The sequence below is a fragment of the Rhopilema esculentum genome, chromosome 9 (assembly GCF_057945365.1).
Source record: "Rhopilema esculentum isolate cy_ngs chromosome 9, ASM5794536v1, whole genome shotgun sequence".
Classification (NCBI taxonomy): Eukaryota; Metazoa; Cnidaria; class Scyphozoa; order Rhizostomeae; family Rhizostomatidae; genus Rhopilema; species Rhopilema esculentum.
The window spans coordinates 7135140-7161928 of record NC_142823.1 but is presented as its reverse complement, the minus strand read 5'-3'; the positions used below and the strand labels follow the sequence as shown (position 1 = coordinate 7161928).

The 26789-nt window shown below is 35.4% G+C and overlaps 2 protein-coding genes across 3 annotated transcripts; one reads left to right on the top strand and one right to left on the bottom strand.

Annotated features, from left to right (window-relative positions):
* The first annotated feature begins 1848 nt into the window (after positions 1-1848).
* LOC135688910 (neurexin-1) lies at positions 1849-15541 on the top strand. 2 transcript variants are annotated; one of them, XM_089110137.1, is made up of 10 exons: positions 1849-2777; positions 3456-4019; positions 5184-5413; positions 6707-6913; positions 8665-8770; positions 9690-9846; positions 10147-10279; positions 10802-10863; positions 11240-12614; positions 15014-15541. In XM_089110137.1, the coding sequence occupies exons 2-9, from the start codon at positions 3475-3477 to the stop codon at positions 11513-11515; spliced, it is 1716 nt and encodes a 571-aa protein (XP_088966263.1). In that variant the 5' UTR covers positions 1849-2777; positions 3456-3474; the 3' UTR covers positions 11516-12614; positions 15014-15541. The 2 variants fall into 2 exon arrangements, with proteins under 2 accessions (XP_088966263.1, XP_088966262.1); XM_089110136.1 differs by lacking the exon at positions 1849-2777 and having other exon boundaries at positions 2982-4019.
* Positions 15542-17295: 1754 nt separating this feature from the next.
* On the bottom strand, positions 17296-26390 carry LOC135688913 (neurexin-3b). Its single transcript, XM_065205973.2, has 8 exons — positions 26099-26390; positions 24876-25230; positions 23690-23955; positions 22844-23061; positions 22049-22246; positions 21030-21138; positions 18330-18483; positions 17296-17538 (listed from the first exon to the last, which is right to left on the bottom strand). The coding sequence occupies exons 2-8, from the start codon at positions 25158-25160 to the stop codon at positions 17455-17457; spliced, it is 1314 nt and encodes a 437-aa protein (XP_065062045.2). The 5' UTR covers positions 25161-25230; positions 26099-26390; the 3' UTR covers positions 17296-17454.
* Between the last annotated feature and the right edge of the window lie 399 nt (positions 26391-26789).

Here is a 26789-nt window from a genome sequence, read left to right as displayed (position 1 = left end):
GACCGTGCATTTTTCATGCTTCTGGAAACTTAACTTCCGATCATTTTCCAGTATGTTACCAATGCTTGAAATAATCATTAGCTTTTACTCTTATGATTTAAACTTTAAAATCAGGAAGGTTGCTAGATGGTTATGCAAAATTTCCTGTCTATAATTTTTTAACCGATTTTACACATTTGGATATATTTCACGATGCTCATTTAGTTTATGGGATCAAGAGTCAAAAGGTCTTCAAAAAATTTTACTTAAGGACTCTATTGCACTTTAGGGACCAAAATCGTGACGATATTGAAGTGACAAGTTACCTGAAAAGATTATAATATTTTAGGGATGTATCTCACGTTGGTATAGAAAGAGATGCATTGAGTCTCACAGGAGAGTGAGAATTCACAGCAGATCATGGGAGCATTTCATTTTCAATTAATAATGAAAAATAAGCTCGCAGTTATTAGCGAAATGGTTTAGAATCTAGCAACTGTAATTGCCAAAGATGGTAAATCAGATATTCCTGATTTGTTAGCAAGTAAAATGTTAAATGTATATATTAGAAATTGGTAACAGATTAATCCCGTTCTTATGCAACAGATAAAGAACAGGATAACCACTGGCAGTTAAATGTTTACCTGCTGCTGCAAGCAAAAATTATTTCATGTTGAAATTTATATATATACATATTATACATATTTCTATACGTATATTTTTTCAGACGACCAGGGGGCAGGAGGAAGTCAATTCCACAGGGGTGCGGCTCAATTGTCAAATTACTGCACCTGGGCGGAATCGAACTCCAGTTTCCTGCACCAAAAGCCACGATCATCTTACTTAGCCAAACGGCTCAATGTGATCGTTTACCTCTGAAGACCCCCCCTCCCCTGAAGCCCCCTCCCTCTTCCTGAGACCTTACCGTAGCCAGAACAGTTGTTTATTCTGTTTTGGCTTTCTAAGCCATATATATTAGGTACCGTAAAATATCTAGTGAACATTTGATTTCAGTCTCATGCATAGTTTTTGAGAAAAATACAACAATGATTAACGTCATCACATTAACACCATTTTTCTTACAGACAGAAATTGCTTTTTCTTTCTACATTCGAAATAATACAAAAACGATGAAAAATTCAAAAGCTGGATATGATACTTTTAGAAGTTACCTACAGACTTCCGAAATGAATTGAAAGACAAAATGTTCAATTTGCGTAGCTGATCCTTTCTTTTTTATCTACGTTTTCAGTATTTTGGCATAAATCAGCTGACAGCTATTTACAATGATTGATTAAGATTTACATACTATGATTATAATTATATCAATTGCATTATTATATGAATATAGATTGAATTAATATGAGATGAAGCCCTAACTTTTTGATGCCACGAAAATGGTAGAAGGAGGGGGTATCCTTTTAACTTAACTCCTTTTAAAGCCAACAAATATACGTCTTGACTAAGTAAATAATATTGTTAAAGAGACTATAGAAAAAGGAGATTACTATAATCAGGATCTAAAGTATCTCAGGTTTTGTTAAGATTGTCGCAGGATGCACAGGTAGAAGTTCCAGTCGTGGTTTTTTATGATACTTCAGCTAGAAGACCTAGGCCTTTTTAAAGTCAGTTGTCTGAAACAAGTAAGGTCTTTTGAGCTAAAGTGGTTGTTGCCTTCAACCTATTATGATAAAAATGCTCTAACTTCTGCTTGAATTACAGAGTAAGTTGCCACAAGAACCTTTTTTCTTTAACAAATTGTTCATAATGCCAAAGTTGGTTGCTTTAAAGAAATTAAAAATATTCTGGCTAATATTTAACTAAAAGTTGATCAGAGAGCGTGGTAGCAAAGTGGAAATACAGCAATTTTGTTTTGATTCGATTTTTAAATGACTTTCCATGCATAGAAGAAACTTTAACATAGGTGAGGTCTCATTGCCTCGTTTTAGCAGTTGATGTCGTCATCGTTTTTCCTAATGACAACTCAACTTACTCACTCTTAAAAAGCCAATGTGGTCAGTTTATCTTTCTTAGCAACCTGCTCGAGGCGATGAGGTTGAAACTACACGAAAACTAATTGACGAATGCTTTTATCTGAGAAGAGCATATGGTTAGAACACCAGACCCTATTTAGTCACGTTCTGTTTTAAAGAAAATACCTGAAAGCATGTTTCCCCATGTATGCTATTTCATAGACGCGAAACAAATCTCGATGGACAATTCACTAATAATGACAATAAATATGAAAGGAAAAACGCCTTGATGAAATAGTTAAATAATACAAGCATAATTCGCATTATGTTGTCTTTACATGCACAAACCTTTGTTCTGCATCACCATCTGTTACAAACCATTCAATAATTAATGTTTTCTACGTCTAAACGAGCTTATTTATCATTGGATCGGGCATCGCTGTTGTTGATTCATGAAATAAATAAAGGGGCACAGTTTTCAGAGTGGAAGGGCAAGAAAGATCAGTTTTGTTAATTCAATCGGGCAAATTAGACACTGGTTGTTAAATGATACCATTGGTAGCCTGGCTACAAATTGAGACAATTATCACTACACATTGCTTTCAAAGAATACATGAAAACTGCCTTTTTTCTGTTGAGTCATCGACATAGTATTTGTTCAATTGGTGAAATTGTCAACATAAAACTATGTTTTAAAGCCAAACGTATCCCGCAGTCTTGACTAGCGACTGTAACGAAGCTGTCAAATACAAGCTCAGTGGAGCGCTGTAAGCCGATTTTGGAGAACTGTTTTTAGCCAAGTTGCTTGCGAGGCAGTTACTTGGAGTAAGTATGACGGTTAAATTATACTCTTTGTTGCTTAGTTTGAATATTTTCTGATATAGGTTAGCCGAAAAAGTGAATTTATTTGCCTTTTCTTTAAGAGTTTGTAAACTAGAATGTCAAGAAATTCGTTAGGGAGCCAATAGCTATTTAATTTGAAGCAAAAATGAGTTTCTTAGAAGATTTAAAATTTAACGTTTGTGTAGTTTACATATAATGTGTTCTTTGCAAATTTAAAGTAGCAAACTATGCTCTTTGGAAAATCGTCTTTATTTTGCTTTTCCGATCGAGCAAATGAACCAGCGTGTTGTAATTAAACTAGCAATTCAACCATACCTTCATTTTCATTGTACATGTGTTTTTGGTCCAAACAGTATAAGTCAAACCTCGAATCGTCTGTATTCTTAAAGATTTAGTTTGAAGCATATTTGTTAATTAATTGTAGATCTATTTTGATATGCCTATTCTAAAGAAATTAGCTCCGGGGGAAAGCCTTCGTTATATAAGAGGAGGACAATAGCCTATTGTTTAAAGAAATGGAAAGTCCCTTATCCTGGGGGGGGGGGTAATTGCCCCCTAGTTATTATGCTGAAAAGGCCCTGTATCTTTTTATTCATTTCATTTAAACTACAAAATCTATTGGTATTATTTGTGTAGGAACAATTCATATATGCATTTTAGGGAGTTTCTGCAATTAAAGATGGGCAAAAGAAGAGTTACTGATCTCATATTGGCGATAATTGTGTCATACATCTCAAAGCTGAGTTGTTTTGATAATGTTATTACATATCTTGGTAGTGATGAAATCCACCAGGCCTCTTACACAAAGTATTCGTCATGGAACTCAGAATCCACTGGAATAATTTCCTTTAGCTTCATAACTAGCAATTCTAATGGACTGTTACTTCATGTTGGAGACAGCAATTCAACAGCGTGGAATCGAAATTATTTGGAGCTACGGATCAAAAATGGAATGCTGAACTTTATATCACGCATAAAAAATGGCACAACGTTGGTCAAATGGAAGCGAGTCTGGTACACAAAAGAGGTTGATGATCTCAAATGGCACGATGTTCAAATAAGGAGAAATGGAATCAATGCCATGCTATCATTGGATGGTGAAAGATTGCTCGTTCAGTTTGGAGCAGCCAATATGTACGCCATAAAGATTAAAGGCTCTCTGTATTTTGGAGGTTTACCTGGAAATGGTCAGCATGACTGTCAATTATCATTCAGATCAAATCAGTGAGTAACGTGAAATTATTTGATTCCCTAAAAACAATCATCCTGCCAATTGTTTTGTACTATTTTTTGTACTCTTGGACCTCTGACATAGCTGTGTAGCTGTATGGCATATAGCTATTCACAAAGCACAGGAATAGCTCTCACGGAATGTACAAAGCACACATTTGGGTGCAAACTTAGCTTTTTGACTAGCTCTTTTGATCTTTAATCAAAACACGAATGAAGTTGTCTGCATTTATTTTCTGGGTATTGATTTTGTTCGGATCTTTTCGGTCTTGTTCTTTTGTTTTGGTTTTTTGAAGTTAGCCAGACGAAAAACTTAAGTCATGTTGAAAAGAATTTTGCATTTTTTAAAGCAATCTTCAGATTAAATTTGTAGAAAATTTCTGCTTTTTTTCAAACTTTCCTTTAAAAATGATTTGTTTCTTTATAATTTATCCAGTAATTTATAATTTATGCAATAATTCTATATTCCTATGTTTCATGGCCATCTATTGCAAGAAATAAATGTTTGGTCGCAAATTTTAAAACTTGTTGGAAATATCGGAAACATAGAATATTAAAGCATTTTTCGTCCTATACTCTGGAGGGTATAAACATCGGATAACGACGGAAAAAAGCTAAAATTTTGTATCCAGGTTTCAAAATCATTGGACAAGATCGTTTTTTCATTTGGAAGTTTTGGGAACCCGTTTGGATCAGAACAAGGGATTGTGAAGAAAGAAAGATTTTTTTCTCTCACTTTCTTCAACTTGCTGAGACGTTAGCGGTCGCTGATTGCTAAAAACAAGATAACCGTCATTCTTCAAAGACAAAATAATCAAATGGATCTTTTTTCCTCTCAAGTTACTTTCGATCCACACCTGAATATAATTATTCAGCTTACTGTTCGTCGTTAGCCGACGTTTATACTCGGAAGAGTGTCGGACAAAGAATGCTTCAGTATGCTATGTTCCGGTATTTTGTGCGAACTTCAAATCTTGAAAAAATTATATATTTCAATATTCTAGACAAAACAATATTTTTATTAAAAATAAATGTTAAATAATTTCTTTATTCTGTTGCCTGTTGCGCTGTCCTTCTCCTGTATACCAAAAATGCTCCTTATATGGCTTTTGCTGTATAGATATCAAAACTTATGTTGAAGTAAACTTTCTCGTGTAGATTTATCGGTGCAATTAAAGATGTTGGATATGGACCTCTTTTTGAATTTCAAAGTGGCTATGAGCGTATACTAGTCAAAGAGAGGGCTGTCTGGGGCTATGTCGACCACTGCTTGAAAAACCGCGGGAGAATGAGGCTATGCCAAAATGGTGGCATATGTGTGAATAAATTCAACAACTTTTCATGCAATTGCCTTGGCACTGGCTATGAAGGAAGAAATTGTGAAAACGGTGAGATTTATAGAATTATTTTTGGGCAATGGCTATATCAAAGGTATAATCAGATAGCTAATAAAATAATAATCCAGGCAAGATATTAAAAGCCTGAAATATTTTGTATCCTTATTCTACACTTATAAATATAATAATCAATAATCGATATTTTGGTTTTTTTTCAAATTAAAATGTAGAAGGAACAATAAGAAAATTCGCATGAGTTGACATTGAAAAAAAATTCAATTGAATATAACTCCCGGCCAAGCTAATTACTGTAAGCAATCTGCAAAAATGCGGTTGACAAAAAAGAACTGTTATTCATTGAAAAGTATTAATTTCATGAGCTAATAAAACTTGATTTACATGAGACGAATATTTTGCGCAAATTGAATTTTTCGTCATAATTTCCATGGCTGCTAATCTCTCTCTCGAATTTGAAGTTACAAACTATTTACACTTGTATAAGTTTTTTTACAAATCCATTGGAAATGTAGCGACCGTTTTAAGAGTGCTGTTATTAGAAAGCTAAAAATTTCAAAGAGAGTGCGATTGTAAAAATATGGCCAACCAGCCAAAAATTGATACTGGGTAAGAAAAATTTAGTTAAAACATCTTCAAGAGGGAGGGTCTCATCTTTCTGTATGAGATTTGGGTTTATACGACCAAGGAATACTTCTACAAGTACTTCCGAATATTGTCATCTAAGCTTGCACAAACATGCGAGATGCTGTTAGTGCATCTGCATCGAGTAGATATGAATTATTGTATGTCTGAAAGTTGTTGCTGTTGAGCTGCCAAATATGCAGACAACATGACACCGTTTTATATAAATTGTTGACAAGCGTCAATTTCAGACATACTGGTACCACGAAGGAACTTTCAAGCCAATTTTCTGATCTGAATCCACTTAAATGTAGTGTTTACATATAAGTGAATAATTCCCACCCTATTTCATTGACGTTGAATAGGTTAGAGTATTTTACGTAGAGTAGTGCTGAAAGATCTAGGCCATCAGGATCCAAAGCAAACTTAACTGTCTTCAAATGCTGTTCTGATTAGTTTAATTTACAGCTCGAAAAATTTTGCAGCGAAAAAGTAGAAAAGAGCTTTACCTTTTGTGACGGAAATTATGCTGATGGGCAGAGAATTTTCCAGCCTCTACTTCTACGCAAATCTTTTGCAGAGAATAATTCGCTTTGCATAGAAAAATTCGTTTCGACTGACAAAATTTGAGTATAAATTATCTTAATCTACAATAACAATAGCCAGGCATTGCATTAAGAAATTTATTCTGACTTCTCCTTCCAGAGTCGAACTCTATTGGTTTCAGAGGTTTAGACTACGTTGAGTGGAAACCATTGCCATCAGAAAAGTCATTAGAAGCGAATGAAATTGCACTGAGATTTAGGACGCGTGAATTAAACGGGGTGTTGATGTACATTGGCAATGCAACAAAGTATCTGGTAATCGAGCTCTTTGCTGGCAAGCTCGTCATTGGCAGCCAGCTTGATTCAGGTAATTTTTATTCTATCGTCGATATTTTGTTGGCTTTTATGTGGTTTTTCATTGAAAACTTGACAAAAACTACATTTGTTTTTATGTAGTAAAATGTACTGTTTGCTGGTCTGTCATAATGTGCTTGATACCGTAAAAGCAGAGCTGCAAACACACATGTGTAAAGGGCAGGACGGTTCTAAGTTGCATTTTCAAGTTCAACATTTAACGTGATCACCAGGCAACTGTTAAAAATACTGTCTCTGCGGTCGTTAATTGGGACAATTAGTCGTTAGTTCCCTAGAGATATTGAAATTTTCAATTGCTTTTCTGCTTTGCTCAATACACTTATCTATGTTTACACGAAAATATCAACATACCTTAGTTATGCATCGGGAAACATTTAATATCCTTTCGCTCTCCACACCAAGCATAGCATCTTAACACTCACAAAGATAGGTATCATGGCAACAGAAGATAAGATAATTTATGATAACAAGAATTCTAAATTTATCAACAAAATTTTGTTCGCAAAAATTTTCTATTAACAATTAAGACATTGTTTTGATTTTCGTTTGGATTCAAAATTTCTATCTTTTGAATAAATATTATCTTTGTTTTGAACATAATTCTTTTCCTTTGAAGGAAAAATTCCTAAGAGCAGCTATTTTAAACCTGAAACATCATGTTTCGAATATGGATGACCCTTATTAATTTAGTAGTGAATCATTTATGAGAAAAACAGCTTGGGACTGTGGTTGGACATAGATGTCATGCTTAAAAGGGATTTAAGAATAAATTTTGGCTTATATCAAGTGGTTAACATGTAATCTTCTGTAAGCATAAGTCTTCAGTCATTAATTCTTTTGTCTAGAAAAATTTAAAATCACACCAAGAGGCCAATTTCGTTACATACGCCTCTTCAAACTTTAGCAGCGTCTGGGTGATGGCGTCATATATTTCTAACCTGTGAATCATAATATATGTTACAAGCAAAATAATAGAAACTTTCAAATAGCTCAAATAAGAGATATCTTTTGCAAATTTGCTTTGAAGTTGCTATTGAATATTATTTAGACTTGGTTCCTTTTTGCATGGTTCCTTTTTGCTATTATTGGCTGATTTAATAAAACGCAAACAGATTGAGTTCTTTAGGAAAAAGCCTTTGTTTCTGAAACTAAATTTCACAAATTTTGTAATGATTGAGCGTTTTTCATATGCTCAATGTCTGTTAAAAGGTTTTGGAACATGTGCATCATCTTTTTCTTTTAATGTCTATCCACATCTACCCTTCACTCTAAATTGTAAGATTTCGACTAGAAAATGACGACAAATGAAGGTGAGAATAGAAAGTATGTTTAGTGAGATGACTATTTCACTTACCTTGAAAGAACGTGAGTAAGCTTGGTCAATACATCCGGGCAACCCTTGCAGTTATATGCTCGTGTTTTGGTTGGCCTATTTTCATCCACAACTGGATATAAATATATGTCCTAGCGTTGAATTCTCGGTCTATGTTCTCACGTTTTATACTCTGAAGAGAGGCTGAAGAATAGTTTTGACATGGGCTCAAAATGCTTGCTTATTTCAAAGTTATTTTTGAATTGATACCTCTTTATCTTATAATGAAGCATCAAATATTAAATTATAGCAATTTTGTACATATTAAAGTATAGCAATTAAGAAACATATTACAGTCATTAACAACCACACTCTTCTTATCTGCATATGCTCTGATATTTTTCTCTTATCCTCTCTCTCTTTTATTTTAGAAAAATTAACAATCATTGCAAGCAATCGCACCCTTAATAACGATAACTGGCACTTGGTGGAAGTATCTAGACGAGAAATGCATGTCAAAGTCTCATTGAATGGAACGTAAGTAGCTTCCACCTCTCTAGTTGGCAAAGAAACATAGTTTGCAGTCTTAGAACTTTTGCAGTTCTGATGAGGAGTATTTCTGATATATAGAATGCTTTATGGAGATGCTTTTTAGAATATTTCGCAGGGAATATGAATTCTTGTCTCCCCGTCTAAGTTTTCTTTCAAGTTTGCATAACTCATGAAGAGCATCGTTCAGGTATATTTTGTCCAAAAGCATCTAACTTATGTAGTATACGCTCATTTGGTTTTTTGAGATTTGTAAGACAAAAACTGCAAGCTTTGCATTAGTTTGTGATCTGTACTGTAAAAGCTGCAATATTTTCATTTTTTGGTGTTATTTTTGTCCCAAAAAGAAGCAACTGCAACTTTTCAATGTTTCTTCGTCTTATGCTTTCTGTGTTTATACCTACTTTTCTGTTGAGGCTATTTTCAAAGTAATTCTTTCTGACGAGTCTTCAAACTGTAGCATATTTTGAATGTATACCAAAACGTTCGTCCATTCGCAGTATTTAGTTCAATAGGTGCCTTCTATAGAGAATCGTTTATTTTCGAAGAGGCTAGTTTAGTTTCATGTGATAACTGAAGCAATTCTTTACAACTAATCAATGCTGAATCCCTTCTCTACTCAGCACGAAATTGTTTCATTTGTTCAGTCCCAGATCCACTCAAAATATGCTACACGAAAGAGATTTGAGCTTGTAAAACATTTTCTATTTGTGATGATTTAATTCTGTTATAATGACTTAGTTTTATCTATGACCATGACAACAAACCAAAACTCAGATTTTGAGATAATTGGAGGGCCATGGTAGCCAACCTTCTGATAGAAGATGGTACTTGATGACTTAGTAGAATCAATGATGAACTGGAGGAATCTTCCCAACACATCTTGTTAATGCTGTTTCAATTTTAGAAACAATACACAATCATCAATTCCTGGAAGCAGCTTGAAAAGACATTTGCAAGATTCAAAGATATTTGTTGGCGGAAAAAGCTATGTCAACTGGCTCCCTGGAACACTTTCAAAACAGTACTTTATGGGTTGCCTTCAACAGGTCTTTTACAACGGAGTAAGAAATTATTATATCGATATCTTTTCCTACAATTATTTTGCAGTTACACTATTTTAGAAATGATAGCACTTTGTGCTCTAAAAGACTATTTTGACCTGCTTACTTAATGATAATTAATTCTTAAGTTCAGAATTTTAGGACTAAACTTGATAGATCATAGAATATTGTCTCACCACATAGAAATGTTGATGTGAAATTTTGATCTGAAATATGTGAAGTACGATACACTTTACAGACTGTTATGGCTGCAAGGCTGGTGTGGTGATTAAAATTAGCTTTAATTTTTTTAACTTTTAGGGGAACGTAATAAAAGCTATAATAAAAACTTATCGCACAACAAGCAGGAGAAGGACGAAGCATGGGAATATTGTTAGTGGATGTCCTAGTAGAACAACCAAAGCACCTTTCACAAGAGGGCCTAGAAGTAAACGTAAGTATTTCATCGCTATTTTTTCACTTAGGCTCTTGATATGAATGATCAGCTATTCATTAATATTCATAAACGCTATTACTACTGCCATAGAAAGATAGAATGGTACGATCACTTTATCGCACGATCACTTTATCGCACGATCACTTTATCGCACGATCGCTTCATCGCACGACCACTTCACCGCACGACCACTTCATCGTACGATCACTTCATTTCTTTCATTGCTTCTTGGTTAAACAGCTTCTACGCACTGACGTCCTCTGCAGTGACCTCCGCCGTTTTTTCGTTGCCAGTTTTCCAAGATGTCATATTTCCAGTTAATTTGACCTACGACAACTAGAATTACCTTCAGTGGCCAAATTATCAATTCAAAATTGTAATTTCCTTCATTATTTTTCCAAATAATATCATAACATCAACACTAATTCAAGCTTTTCAAAACATAACCTTTTATGCATTTGCATCCTTTCATCATTATGAATATATTTGTCGAAACTAGTAGTTATCTTACTGTTTAAGGTTATCGACCAACGGTTTCAAGACTGACCAGAGCAAAAGCAAGAATCGAGAACAAAGAAGAAGTAGGCCTACCATTATTCTTTGTTTTCCTATTGTTGTATATGATGTTTTGTGACGTAATAAATTCTTCTGTCTCGTATCTGCTAATGTACACGGTAAAACAAAATGTTATGTTTTTGATACTGTTAGCCTGCACATATCGCCAGATTATGTTGTCTTGATAAGTCCTATTTATTGCATGCAACGGCTCAAACCACAAGACCTAATTAAGACATTGCCTAAAATTCATATAAAAGATTCTAATGTTATCAACATTCACCACAACAAAAACAATATGATTTCGCTTCCATCGCAAAAATTCCATTTAATTGGTAGAAGAGAACACCCATCTTTTGGCAACGGCTCTTACATTAACTGTATCGATGTTTCCTTTTTTAGGAGGCTCCGAATACAAGAACTGAGTTAAAGAGAATCAGTGGCACTTCCCAAACCATGCTTATTATTGGCATTATAATCGGAATTATCGTATTGGTTGTTGTGATATCAGCTACTGTTCACTATTTCAAGAACAGATACAGGCGTGAAATGGCACTGTCTGCAGTATACACGAGGTCACCGATCGAGAATGGCACAAGCTCTGGGACAATGCCTATGTACATTTCACCATCATCGTCAGGAGAAAAAAGCGAGAAACTTAAGGGAATCGTAACCTGAAATTGCAGTAGCGCTAGCCTCTTGTTCAGATGCTCTTAAATAGAAACGAGGCATGAAAGAAAAGGAAGAAGAACACATTGCAGAACGATGATTAAAGATGCAATGTTATGTTTACGGTCAGCATTAGATTCAGATAAATAGAGAGAGATGCAAGTATCCAAACTGTGGCTGTTGAAGGTGTCTAAAAATGCAATGATCGGTTCTTTCAGACCTCTGTACAAGTGAGCCAAAATTTGATACAAGAGAACTGCTCAAAAAACACTGACGCTTGGTTTGATAGTTCATTAAACCCTTTGCTTTGATGACATTTAAACAAACTTTGATGTTCTAAAACTCTTTTTAACCTAACACAAAAATCGTCGATAAAGAGAGCCTTAAAATCTGCAACTGATACAAAAGAAATTATTAATTTTGAGATGTGAAAAGTTTAACATGAATTTTTGTTCAGAGAAATCTGAAAAAAGATTTACAACAAGGTATCTGCGAAATTAAGAAAAGAACTTTTCTAAAATACTGTAGAAAAAATGTCATTCTCCACAAATCCTTATCAGAATCACTATGGCTCTAAAAACTTTTTTAACAATTTCTATTTCGATGAAAATTCGAGGAAGACAGGAATATGACAAACTTCTAATGCCATATCCTAAAATTTTAAGGCAATAAGATATTATTCACGGACAAAGTTAATTCGTATGTTGACAGAGGTTTTCTTAAATGTTTTGAGGTTACTGAAATGCAAAGACCGCACAACAAAAACTCATGCAGTGGCCTAAAACCATTGCCTGGAAATTTCCCAGTTTGAATAATGTTAAAGAAATCTAATTGTATGACACCCCAGGATTTGTGACACTTTTAAGGAATATTGAAGCTTATTCTATATTAGGATATGAAAAGAAATCTGCGTTAGTCGTTGCTTTCTTTTCTGATGTATCTAGTCCAGACCAGCTGGAAGGTTTGAACAATGCAAACCTGGCCAAGAGAAATGATTTTTGGAAATGTTCACAGAACAGTGATGAAAAGACTTTCCATTCCCAAAAACTTCCATCCTAATGAGGAGTGTCCCCTAAAATAAAAGGAAATTCTGCTGATCCTGTTTAAGGTACTTTACCACTCCAAAAAGGCAATTTTAGGGAGAATTTCACAAATCGAGATTTCATTGCAAAAATGTTCGATCGGTATTAATCTTTCAGTGTGCGAGAGGTTTTTGCTATATCTCTACCCGTTTTATTATTAGAGAGGATAAAGTGCGTCATGGTATGACTTTCAGTTGGTTTTTATTGCAAATGCTGGATAAAAGCTCAAGAAAAAAGTCCGTCCCATTCGTGTCAACTTCGTCGGTTCCAGGCAACCTATATATTGATGAAAAGCTAATTTCTCCTCTGATCGACATCATGGTAAATTTAGGATTGTTTTTAGCTTTTTCTTTTGTTTTTAACTGATTTTCATTGGCCAAATTTTCTGGATCTGGATTGTTCTAGTCTGCCATTTTGACGTTGGTGTCATTTGATTGGTTCACTTTGAGCAACAAGCTCTCCCATTGGTCAGGCTGCCTATACTGATCAGCTGACAACAGTGTTCCGCCATATTTTGTTTTGATAGCCACCGAAGTGAAATTGGAAAAGTTGTAAATTTAGAAGTCGCAAGCCATCTTTAGGTCGAAGAAAAACTAGAAATTCGCGGACCAAAGTTGCTACGGTTATAAAGGGACATGATAAAGCTTCACAAGACGTTAGCACTGTTATAGGCGTGCAAAGTCAATGTGATGTTTCGATTAGGACTTCCTCATCGCGAAGCGAAGATGAACATTATTGGAATTGATCTCGATATATCAGCTGCAAAGGACACTTCTAAGAGGGATACTGATTGCTATTTAGTTATTCAAAAGTTAATTTTAATCCAGCTTTTCAGTCAGACTTTCAGTCACATTTTAGACATTGGGGTTTCATTTGACGGATCAAGGTAGATAAGAGGTCACTCCTTTCATAATGGCCTGACTGCAGTGATAGATTTTGAAACTGGCCTACTTAATGATTTTGAGGTCTTATCAAATTTTTGCATAAAATACAAGATTGCAGAAGATGAAGATCAAACCGAGGAGTGGGGAGAAAAGCATGCAAGAAATTGTTCAAAAAACTACAATGGAACTGCAAATGCAATGGAGGTGGATGTGCCACTCTTGAGAAAATTTTTGAGAAAATTTTTGCAATTCTTTTTCATTTAGCCTCTTCAGATGCCAATCCCAAGCATACACATTGTCCCCCAGGTGCTATTTCTTGGTGTTTTTGGCAGAGAGACCTTGCAAAAAGCAACAGCCCTGGTAGTCACAAGGCTCATGATACATTGTCACCAGATGTGGCAAAGAAACTTGTACCAATTTTTTAACAGCTTTCGGATGAGGACTTATTGAAAATATGTTCTTGTGCTTTGACGCAAGATAGAAATGAATCCTTCAACAGTGTTGAGAATTTGCCCCAAAGCTATTTATGATGGAAGACATACCCTGCAAACAGATGTCTCAATGGCTGCTTGCCAATTTTCAAAGGGAGCAACATTGAAAATAGTTCTTTGCAAATGTTTAGGTGTTAAAGCTGGAAAACACATTAGAAAAGCATTTACAATAAAATCTGTCCAGAGGTTAAAAATTACAAGAAAATGTTCCTTTGAGATAGCAAAGTAAAGAAGAAAAAGACTGAATTACAAGGGTACTGCCAAAGAAGTTCAGCAGAAAAAGCAAAAAGGGCAAACATATGCTGAGGGTGACTTCGAATGAACTATATCAACTTTTCATTAACGTTCATGTTTGAATTTTCTTTTTTGCTGCTATAATGATATTTATTTGATTTAGTAAAACCAACAAGAAGCTTCAACACAAACTAAAATACCTCAAAATTGTAAAAATCATGGATAGTAATGAACTTTTGACAACATTCACTAGTTTTGCATTGTTTTTTGCATTGAGATTTTCTAAAAGTCATTTTGTCGCAATCTATTTTCTGTGTCACTGCCCGACTAGGTCACTGCCTCATTTCATGATAATTTAATCTATATAGTAAAGCTGTATATCAATTTGCTCACTATAAACTGAATAATGCAATAAAGATGTCTGTTTTGATGTATATTTAAAATGAACTTTCAAAACATGGTCTATAAGAATAATGTCATGATGAAATTTTGAGACGGCTGAGTTTAAAATGCTTTCAAACCAATTAAATGTCAGAAAATCAGAAAAAAATGACATTGTTGCACTAACCAGCTAATAAGGAATGTGTCAATATAAGTTTTATGTGAACCAAAAGTTCTTGAGCAAAATGAGGCATAGCCTAACAGAAAGAATAAAATTTCTATTGTTTGTAGGTTTCCATGGTAACGATGAGCCACACCCAAAAACCAATACCAAATTTGAATTTCCAATGCAAAACTACATATGTCTGTAAATTTGTGAGTCAATAGCTTGCAAAACAACAAAGTTCACATCTCTGAGTGGTAGAGTACCTTAAGGTCTCGTGAACTTTTCCTTTCGCCTATTTGTTCAAGTTGTTCCTGCACTTGACATGAACCAACAGAAAACTGGCGTTTAAATGTCAAAATTGCTCCAAGGATATTTTTCAACATCTTTTTACTGTATCGTGCCTATAAAAAAATTGGCTAAAAAAATAGTGCTGGCTGTGTTGTAAGCGTATATATTTCCGAAGATGGGCATATATGAGCGAAGTCCTTCCATGATCACCTCCAAAAAAGTTCAGCTAAGCCTTTTACTTGCAATTTTTGTGTTAATTGGGTCTTGGCTAATTTTGGTGGTAAAAAAGTTACGATTGTGAATGTTTAGTTAATAATGCAAATTCCTGTAAATATGTTATATTATATAGTTTAAACTTTGTTGTACAAAAACTTGAATTGGTAAGGACGAACTTTCTTAATCTCAAAACTTCAACTTCTCAAGTTCTCAAGCCTTCCAATGTCATCTCACGATTCCTCGCAGTTTCCTCTTTTCCCAACAATAGCTCGGAATAGGACAAAAAGAATACAAAATTGTTGAACTTTAAATGTTTTTTTAGTGAAGCCTCTTTATTAAGGATTTGTGTTTGTGTAATAAATAAAAAAGGAATGTAATTGGAGAAAAAGATAGAATTAAAGATCTTTCTGTGGCAACGTTATTAAGTGTTTTCTTGGTCAGTGCTGAAACTGGATGTAAATAATTTAGACTTTCCTGAACCTATGGTTTTGTTCTACTGTTATTTGATAATATTTCCAAGGGTTTCTAAAGGACCAATTTTCTGATAAATAAGGAAAAGTTCTATTTAACAATATTAATCAAAATTCTGACAATAATGATAAATTTAAGAACAGTTGGACTTCCTTTCTAAATAAGAAGCAGTTTTATTGCAACTGTGCATCCCAAGTACAGGAAGTTGCTTTTGAAATTTTTACATGTTTATGATAACTCTAAACGATTGATATTATTTCAGATAATAGCGATTTCCTGGGCAAAAACTTTGAGAGCATTGGAGCAAATATTTTCAAAGCCTTTGTGAACGGCACGATCAAAACTAGCATTAATTGGAGGAGTAGAATTGGCTGGTGGAGTTCTTAAATCTGCCTCTTATAACAAACTAAACAACTCTAAAAAATTATTTTTCGAATTTTGCTTGACAGTGCCTTGGTACTTCTTGAATGTTTCTTCCCTCCCTTTTTCAATAATATAAGCGCCTACCAAATGATAATTTGTTTTACACGTTTCCTCAATTCTATAGAAATACATTGTCATAAGGACTGAGTGCATTGAAGAGGAATGTGCTCATATCTTCCCATATGCTTTGTAGTCCAAAGCAGTATTCTATAGGGAGCGTATTCTATAGGGAGCCAAATACTGCCACTTTCAGCGAAAATCTTTGCTTTTTGGGCCCCGTTCACACGGGAACGCAAACGTTCCGTTCCGTTCTTATCCGTTCCGAAAAGCGTAACGCTCAGGGGTTGTGTTCACACGGGAACGCTTCAAACGACATCGTTCCGTTCCAAAAAGTGGAACGATAAAATAAGTGATACGAAAAGTGGAACGGTACGCAATCGTTCCGTTCCGTTCCCGTGTGAACGGGCAGAACTGGTCCAGAAAATGGAATGATAAGAGTTTTGCCTTTGGCGCATGCGTCTGTGTTGTTGTTGAGGGAAGGAAAAGGTGACAATAATAAACTCAGCGAAGAAAATGGAGGATTTCAAAAACACCATGGGGTTGAATCTCGCCGTTAGTCCATTTAAAAGATTCAACACCATTCTGCAAACATTGAAATTCCTTCCTTTTAGGGTTGGCTTCCATTTTCCCACGAGCTCGCTTATATTGGGGCGCTTTTGTATTCTCCATTTATTCAAATTGTTTAAAAAATTCAGAGATAGCTCAGAGATAAATCGAAATGATGAAATCTATCTCCATTATGGACATGCGCATTAAAAATAATTTGCTTATTATGGCGTTCAAATTGCAGAACGGGACGATTGAGTTCCCGTCTGAACATAAACAAAAATCGATACGCAATCGTTCCGTTACCGTGTGAACAGTATACTTTTCCGTTCCAGAAACTGGAACAAAAATGGAACGGAACGATTGCGTTCCCGTGTGAACGGGGCCTTGATCACATCAGACCTTTCTCTTTGTCGCATATCTCTTTGTTCTGTCAATTCCCAAGCGTGAAAGCGTTCTGTTCATGCATTCCCTGCGAACTATTTGCGCAAGAATCGGTGTAGCGTTTCTTCGTTGATCATTCTTGTGTTACAGTTTAGACAAAATATCTGAGAGAGCCAAGAGAGACACAAGCATTTCAAGTAACTTCTTTAAGTTTTAATTTTACCTTTTTACTCGATTGTAAGACATAACACGCAATATTTGCACAAACTACGACTGATTCTATATCTCTTTAGATACAATGAACTTCGTAAACAGTCGCACATCATTTGCTGATACATAGACTATCAATGCATTGACCAGTCTTTCGGGCACTTCCTCTATATTGCCCATGCTGCAGAATGTCCACCTGAGAAAACACCCACAATCAAATTACACAGTTTTGTAACTGTAAACAACATTGATCTGTAATTGGGACTGGATCGAGTTTCATACTGCATTGAGACACCAACGTTTGAACTCAATGCCAATACTTGAATCATATGGATTGGCGAGAGTCGAGTGCCTTTATGAAGTATCTGATGGCCGAGAAAAAAGATGGCCACCAAATAAGAGTGAACCGGTGCTTGAAGTGACAGTGAAGGCCAAGATGCAGGGACGGCTTTAAACGGCAAGGATCAGGGGGAGGGGGGGGATGTTAGATAATGATTTTATTTTGTGGCAAACCATTCAGGTGACTGGAAAACAATGGAAAGACAAGTCTTAAAATTCAGCTTTTCATTTGAAGTTAAAGAAGATTAAAAGATAGATAAAACATTTTTCTGCATCATTTTGCTACAACTGACAACCGAAAATGCTATTTACCGAGTATAAGCAAAGTTTACAAAACAACACAAAAACATTTGGGAGACGTTGCACCCCCGCTTCCCCCGGTGAATCCGTCCCTGGCAGAAAGGATAAGCTACTCTGAGGCTCATTTTTCGAATGAACTTTTATAGCATCAGAAGCTCGATCCAGTCCATTTTATAGGGTCAACAGTGTATAACTATCATTTGAAAAGGTACAGAACTCGGTTTGAATAAATACCGAGAGGATTCTCTTGCCTCTGTCACATCTTTTCAGGTAGGTTTTCTTTTTAGGGATTTACTGTAGTCAAATATACTTTTAAAGCTGAAAAACAAACAGTCTTAGAGTACTCACATCATTAAAATAAACATGGGCCATGCATCCGCAGAATTTTGTTTGTGTGAATCCAGGAAATATCTTAGCTGTGTTCCATGCACCACCAAGGTGGACATTATCTATGATTCCGTTATTTTCATCGGCTGCTTCTAGGAACAACTTCTCTTCAAACCTAAATCAAAATGGATTTAGAAGCATTAAAATACATTTCAGAATATGTCTTGCAGTTTTATCCGTGAAATCATTAAAAATAATTGATATTTTATGCATACTTTAGTTATGTTTGATGAAAGGATTCTTAAATTTGAATTATATGGAAACACACTACTTTATGAGGCTCCATTGACCACGAGGCCTCAGTAAAATATGTCGTGCTCTTGGTTATTTGAAAATAATAATATCGGATATGACTTGATAAGTTAAGAACAAACTGTAATAAACATCTTATAGCCTAATATGTTCCTTGCACATCACCAGAACGTTTTTGCACCTATTTCGCCATACGATGCTGTTAAGATATGAAGGAGATAGAACAACTCATGGGTTGAACAGAACAGAACGATAACTTTATATTAACTTCAAACGGCCTACACACATAACTGTAATACTTTAAACTGTAATCTGAAACTCTATATAAACATGGGTCACATAAAGTAATGCTCCTGCGCATAGCGTCTATGGATATGGCTTTATAAACAGAAATGACACTAAGGAAGACATCTTCATTCATCAGACTTCTATAAAGAAGAATAATCTATTAGATTACTACAGATGCTACCACAAATCATGTTTGATACACTGCACCACTTTATTGTTCCTTTTGCCTCTTCCCCTTATAGTCCTAGTCTTTTCAAGTTACCCCTCACATTCTTATGTACGGTCCCAAGTGATCCAAAACACATGACACTGATTCTTGTTGCAATTCCATGTTCATTCATTAAGTTTATTAGTTGTTGATATTTATTTCCTTTTTCTCGGTAGAATGTGTCCATATACAAATCAAAGCAGACAGTGACTTCAACAATTTCAAATTCTCTCTTGTTCATTTTTATCTCTAGTACACCAGGCTTCCTTTGGTTTAGCTGTCACAATGTATTTCTGATGTGTGGAAAGCTGTTCATGCCATTTTGTTGACAAATAACGTTGATGTTGAATTCTTATTTTGGATTTTTTGGATTAGGAATTCTACGACCCGATCGTGCCTTCGCGAATATCAATCTTTGTAGCTGTTTTCTGCACGAATTGATTAAGTGTGCCATTGATTCAATCATTTTTGACAGTTTTGGATCGACTATGGCTCTTAAGAAATAATATCTAACATAAGAAATAATTAAGTATAAATAGATATATACAGATTTTACATTGTTTTTACAGCAATTATTTTGGCATTTACAATACAACACATTTATCCATTCAAGAACCCAACCTGAGTCACGAAAGGTCTACACAGTCTACAGTTGCATTCCTCTCCTTTCCAAGATTTTATTCTCCTTTTAAAGCTGGAGAGGGTATCTGATTGTTTCATGTCATTGGGAAGTGCCTGCCACAATCCACTCCCTAGAAACGATATCGTGTCTAAGCCATAGCACGTAGTGCGCGCTTTTGGCAGCAGTAGATTGTAGCAGCTTCTCAATCCATACGTACTGTGTTTTCAATAAAGATATCCTTCATGAAAGTAGGATTGAGCTCCCATTTCGTTTTATAAATTTCAATCATCAACAGTTGTAAATCCCTGATGTGGATTGGGACCGCATTGTCTTTGAGTAACATTGTGTTAATCTGATTTCATATCTTTGTAAGTTATCCCCAATGCCCGGTGTCTTAAAAGAAAATGGTCTGCAAGGCCTGATTTTCACTATTTTTTGTACAACCTGCGTTGAAACTATAACTGCTTTGTTATGCCTATATGTGTGAGCTTCTTGACATGGTTCTTATAAAATAGAAGAGTAAATGCTTTAATCTTGGTAAATTGTGAAACGACGATCAATTACATTTTAACAAGATTGAACGGCTATACCAATATAATCGTTTTGCTGGGTTTCTAAGCTACCCAAGGTTAACCGAAGTGCTGGCAATGCTTTTTCAGTATCGTAAATTTTCTGCTCTATTTGGCAGCGAAAGCCGCTTTTCAAGATAATAATTTGACTATCAGCTGAGTATCTTACGCCCTATTTATCATAAGAGTCTCTTTCACAGCCTCTCTTTCGCTTGTTCACAATTAGATACTGCTTTTCTAAATTAACTTTAATCTGTCTTGGAGAGAGCCTTTATTACTAGGCCATAATTACCATTGCATTTAGAATGTTTTATCACCAAAGCCCATGCAACAATATTCGGTACAAGAGCTCGGAAGGCAGTTGACTGATGACGACGAAGAATATTCAATCTAGGCATTAGTACTACATCTAACAGGGCCAGCGCCACGAATTTGAAACTGGGGGTCAAGGCTAAAAATAGTGGGGGTCAAGGCTAAAAAAGTGGGGGGTCAAGGCTAAAAAAAGTGGGGGGGCCAAGGCTTCTGGCCCCCTGTGGTGCAGGCCCTGTCTATTGGTTAACATTTCCAGACAGGTTTTTGAAAAGTAAGACTCATTCATTTGTGGATGAATGGAAAATTTTCTAGATTTTAAGGGTCCATCAAAGCAACATTCCTGTTTTTGTAAGAGGATTTGTATCAATCACATATACTTTACTTTTTTAATCAAAAAGTTCGATACTAACGTTTTATCCACTTGTGCTCTGACTTCTTGTTCTCGCCTGGAAACCCTGATGTAATGCCAAGCATTATCGTTTATCTTGTAACTCTGTAGAATGACAGTCTGTTTATTACCTGTATTAAAACAAATACTTCAGCTACCTCTTTACCAAATAATGCCTCATGAACTGACATTGCTTTATTGTTTAGCATCTTTGGAAGCTAAGAGAGCTAAAATTATGTTTCTATTTAGTGTTTGATCTCGCTAGTAGTTATGCAGTAATTCTCAGACAATTAAATTGGGAAAAAGGAAATGTTCTCCCCCACAAAACATAGTACTCTGGGAATCAGAGCTACATAAATTCTAGCGGGACAACGGAAGGGAGGGGATGGGAAGTGGAGAATCTTCTTCTCCGCCCCTCTCTTACTTTTACATTTCGGAGTTCTCGTGGCTCTGGTACCCGGGATACAAAATGCGCGTTCAATGCCCTGTTTAATAAATTTTAACTTGTCGAATAATAGAAAAATCTAAGCAAATTTCAAGAAGCTATAAGACACTAATACCACAATGCAACCATTGAAATGCTCGTCATCCTACAATTTTAACTGACAAAATATCGAGAGTGCCCTGACTCGAGCAAGTAACTTTCCTCGCACACTGTTTGCAGAGGTGTTTCGGAAGAATGCACAAAGATATCAATAAATAGTATTTTGGCAATAAATGCAAAAATTGTTATATTATTCACTTTTAGCAAAAACAAGCGGAAGTTGCCTATTTTCATTTGTATGTTTTGTGACTTCTTACAAAAAATACTGCCTTTTAATTGTATACATTGACCTAATTGTGACTACAAACTAGGAAATTACGCAACTTTTTCAGCCCAAATAATTCCCCTTTATGTTTTAAAAGTGTCAAAATTTTCAGAGATATTTAACAAAACCACTTCAACAATCGATGCGTTGCAGCCCACTATCCCCCCCCTCTCCCCCTCCACCGTCAGGCGGAGGTTTTGATTATAATGAAAGCAAGAATCATCCAACTCACCTGTTTTAAGCTTGACACTAACTGCTAATTTTTCTTGTAGGATTTCAATTACAATAAAGCTGAATCTGTCACCTAAGCCAAAGATGATGCCCTCCCGTGCTCTTGTCTTGAATCCGATGACAATTTCTGTTCTGTTTGACACAGAAAAGCTACGGTGCTCTAAGTAGCCAAGTCCGTCGAGAGTAAGAAGTATTGATGCTGAAAATGCATAGAAAATGAAGAATAGTGATTGGTTTACCAAAGTCTCCTGTGAGTTTTCTCAATCCAAAATTTTCTCAATTGTAAAACAATTTTTTAGCAGAATTTAAATTGAAACTAAATGATCTTTAATTTATAACTATAACTAATTTTGTGATTAAAATGTTCAAGATGCTACAACTCTGGCTATTTTCAGGCAGATGAGGATTTTCCACACAACCTTTGTTCACAAAGTTTCGTTTTTGCTGAGACCTTAAATATTGCTAGATACGATTGAAAGCATTTAAACTGAATAAAATATTCCGATACATTTAGCCCATGGACCTTATGTCTCACGTGAATGACTACAGTTATTTGCAAATGTAAAGGATCAATTCGCTGAAGACCTTGAGGAAAAAAAGGAAAAAAACAGTACAGCCTTGCTTGAATGATTTTACATAAAGTCGGTTGAAGGCAGTTTGGAAAAGCTTTGATTTTGCAGGATGCTTGTAATAGTGGTACTTTGGTACTATGAAGCTAAAACAGGGCTTGTAGTCCAAAAACACAGTTGTAAGCAAAATTTTGTAACGCAAAGCGGTAATAAATACCATTACTTACGCCTCTCACAGTATATTCCTTCATATCCAGTTGCACGACAGTCGCATTCATAATCCAAGAACTTGTTACGACATATACCCCCGTTCTGGCATTCATTGCTTGGCAGACATGCATCCAGACATACCTCTCTTTGATCCACGTATTCGGTGTCAATCATGCGTGGTGGACCAATGTATGTTCCTTCTCCGTAGCCAAGGTCCTTTATACAGCCCAGGAATCTGTGCAAACAACAAGAAAGTCCGTTTGACGCCCCTTTTTATGCATTCAGTAGAAGATTCTTTTCACAAAAGTCTAGCGTTATCCTAGACAGGGTTTTCCGTTTCTTAAAATTTTGATAACTGATAACTGAAGCGTGTGTACAGAATCAGTCACTGCGCCAATTTGCAAAAAGCGAAGAAAGCTCGAGTTAGAGGCAATTCAAGTAGAATTTACAGTATTTGAACCAAATGTCAGATATTCTTCCACCAAATCAAATTTTTATGAATTTTACACATTTTTATGTTAGCAAACACAAATATTCGTTCAATTTTAAAACCTTATTCTCGTTTGGAAATGCACAGTGACTACTTCTATGAATCCAGTCAATACAATCTAATAACGATCGTACTGTCAAGAGCCACTGATACGCTATATTGACAGTACGAGATCAAATAAAACTATCCTTTAGAGTTGACAATGGGCTTTGCAGCGCGTTTATGGTCAAGAAAACATTGAGAATTATCCGATTGGATACGTGATAATAGGTCTATTGTGTAGTCCAACAAATGGGAAATTTTAATTGCCAACAAAATTTGTTGGGACATAGTGCTTTTAACAATTTGCTGATAAAGATTAAAACTGTCATACCTTTGAAATCTTTTTTTATTGGATTCACAACCCTCTTCTAGATATTTTCTTGGAATGCCACCAAGATACAAATTCGAAGTTATTCTCAAATTGCTTATCCTATCAGCAAGAGGCAGCGAGGCGACGTCTTTGTCGACTTTTAACACCGTGTAAGCACCCTTTCGTTCTATATTCACTCCATGCCAATTCCCGTCGTCGAGATTCTTCCCAATGCTTATTCTTTCCTCGATCTTATTCTCTTCGTGAGCATTAGAGAAGTAATGGACCTGGAATTGGTGATTAAAAGCTTAAAAAATCCCTAAAAAGAGTTGATCTCTCCTTGTCCAAAGTAGAGTATCAATCTTACGAACCATAATTTTATACCTTGTCACCAAATTTGCTTTTGCTGAAATCGGTATTGGGCAACACACTGACAAGATAATGGCTAATTCACAGTGACAAGATAATGTCTTTTTAAGAAATTTCCAATTCGGACCATATAATTTAAAACATCTCTGAATTGTGAGAAGTCGGTTCATTCTTTAAAGCTTTTCACAACAGCTTAATATAATTGCTGTTGGCTTGTTTACATAGTTAAAACTGATGCAAAACTCAAGGAACTCGTCCTCATAAAGTTTTTTCTGTAACAAATTTCTGGTAGATTCACATTTGTTCACATTTGGGGTTATTTCATAACACACTTTCAAATTGAATGATCCACAATCAAGATAGATTTTCTTGACGTCATCACAAGTAGATTCAATTTCAGAGGACTGCTGGGACTTTTTCTAGAATTTTAAATGAAATAAAGTTCTAAAGTGTGACGTCATCAAAAACCTATTTTTAGAATTTTTGAATTTTAACCACATAGCGTAAACGATCACCATGAAATACTTCCAAATATGCAAAATTGGCTAGATATGTCTAAAATTGGTTGAGATATGGCTAATGAAATATTTGAAGTTTGCTAATGAATCACTGTTATTTTTGCTCTGTTCATAATGCTATTAACAGAGAGGAAATTACAGAGGTTTGATGGGGATGAGCCAGTGAACATATGGCCATATCTCAGCCAATTCAAAACACATTAGACTGATTTTACACTTTCAGGTATTTCATGATGTTCTTTCAGGTTGTGGGATCCAAACAAAAAAGTATCTAAAAATAGAAGTTTGTGACGTCATCACTTTAGAGCTTTATTGTGTACCTGAGTAACTAGAACAGCGGATCCCCATTCAAGTTTCAGATACATGTAATTTCCAGCCATATCTGGATCGTTGTTATCTCCAACATGGAAAAGAAGACCATCGGAATCGAATGTCTTAAAGTTGAATTTGATCGTTCCAGTTTTTGCTGCAAGCCAAGGCTGGAAAATAGCCGATGATCCAGAGGTGTTCATAAAGTTATACGCAACAGAAAATTGCAGCTGTGCGGTATCACGTGCAGATATGAGTACAAGCAAGATCCAAAGGTAAATCTTTAATTCAATCATGTTTATTGTCTGCGTGTTGTAGCTCTGCCTCTCTGAGTGTGCTTTATACCAGATCTGCTGTACTTTAGAACTGGAATGTACAATGTTTATTTTCTTAACAACATCTTAACTAGGGTCTAAAACATATAAAGAACTTTGCTTTTAGAGTTTGATTTAAGCATAAAGAATCATCGAAACAAATGCTAAAAGTGGAGATTTGCCACGATTCTCGTTTAATGTTTTGGTATGCAAAGAATTGCCTGAAGCTTTTACATGTTTCTACTGTATTGTATAATGGTGGATCTATTGAAAAAGTGAATCCTCAACTTCAACCAGAGGACCACATTCTAGTATCCTTTACCTGGGCTAATAATTTAATGAAAATATCACAAAGAAAAGCCTCGTAACGAAGTTTGCTCTCTGCGATGAGTATTCAAATCGTCAAACTGGTTTTTTGACAACTAAACTCTAATAATAGATGGTGAACTTCGATTCAGGAGCTTTATGTACAGCCACAAAGTGAGATATATTCATTCTGTGAAACTGCAGAAATACCTATCCATAGTCGATGCGTTTAGATGAAATATTTGAGGGAAAATCAGTTAAGCAGAAGTTTCCTTTAGCTAAGATATTTGATATTTGATACAAATGTCTGCAGAAGCTTTGCACTCTCATGTTCCTTTTTATGTTATGTTATTGATATAACTAGATCTGTTATCCGTTATTCAAAGAGAATTACAGCATTCTATATCTGTGTTTCGCATAGCTGTTGCTTTTAAGAGCGTTCCTAAATTAAATAGAAAATATAATTCGAGCAGTATTTTTAACTATTTGAAGTCATAAGGTGATACACACTGGTAAAAAAATCTACATCTATCCTTTTTGCTATGTTTAATTATCAAAATTGGTCATGTCACTATAAAACGGGCTGTTAATAAAAGTATTAAATTTTCCAATACCTTGTTGATGGTTCTTCAGCGATTCCTTCCTTTCAACGCACCAAAGACATTTTGTGCATATTAGATCATTTTCACACATGGCGGTTTAGCTTTTAAATTATTAAATGAAATCTAGCATATGGTACATGAAGCCTTCACCAAAACAATACGGAAAGAAGTTAATGCAAACCAGAATAGCACGGCTCTGTCTTTGAATCAGGTGTGCTACTGGGTGAGGGCCGATGCCACCGGATGGTCGGAGGCATGGCGAATCAAATGATTTCAAAGCTTTTTTGCAAAGCAAATAATTTCAAAGCTCTAATAAAAGGTAAAAGAAGCCTTGACAGCCCCACTTTCGTTAGCCTTGGCCCCCAACTTTTAAATTCTTCTCGCAAACCTGCCATATCAGCTTTCGAAACTTTTTAAATCGAGTGTAAGAGAATTTCGAGTTGCCAAAGCCTAGTGCCACAGCCTAGTGCAAAAGCCCTAAAGCATACCAAAGTAAACAAAAATGAACATATGGAGTTTATGTTACTTTTGACGAAATTCCTACTTTTCAATGCAAGCAATTCTTTGTTATTGTTCTATTTTCTGTGCATGTACAATTTCCTAGTGGTCGTTCCGAGATGGCATTAGTCATTAGTAAATCAATCCAAGATTTCATTCCAAGACCCTGACTGTCTACCAGACGTAAAAGAGAACCTGTGCAATG

Bases quoted from the DNA above. Each gene is read 5' to 3' on its own strand.
- LOC135688910 (XM_089110136.1), top strand. From the start codon at position 3,445: ATGCATTTTAGGGAGTTTCTGCAATTAAAGATGGGCAAAAGAAGAGTT. The intron at 4,020-5,183 runs GTGAGTAACGTG...TTTCTCGTGTAG, and splicing joins TTATCATTCAGATCAAATCA to ATTTATCGGTGCAATTAAAG. The intron at 5,414-6,706 runs GTGAGATTTATA...TTCTCCTTCCAG, and splicing joins AGGAAGAAATTGTGAAAACG to AGTCGAACTCTATTGGTTTC.
- LOC135688913 (XM_065205973.2), bottom strand. From the start codon at position 25,160: ATGATTGAATTAAAGATTTACCTTTGGATCTTGCTTGTACTCATATCT. The intron at 23,956-24,875 runs GTACACAATAAA...CACCAATTCCAG, and splicing joins CCGCTGTTCTAGTTACTCAG to GTCCATTACTTCTCTAATGC. The intron at 17,539-18,329 runs GTGAGTACTCTA...GTGTTTTCTCAG, and splicing joins CCCATGTTTATTTTAATGAT to GTGGACATTCTGCAGCATGG.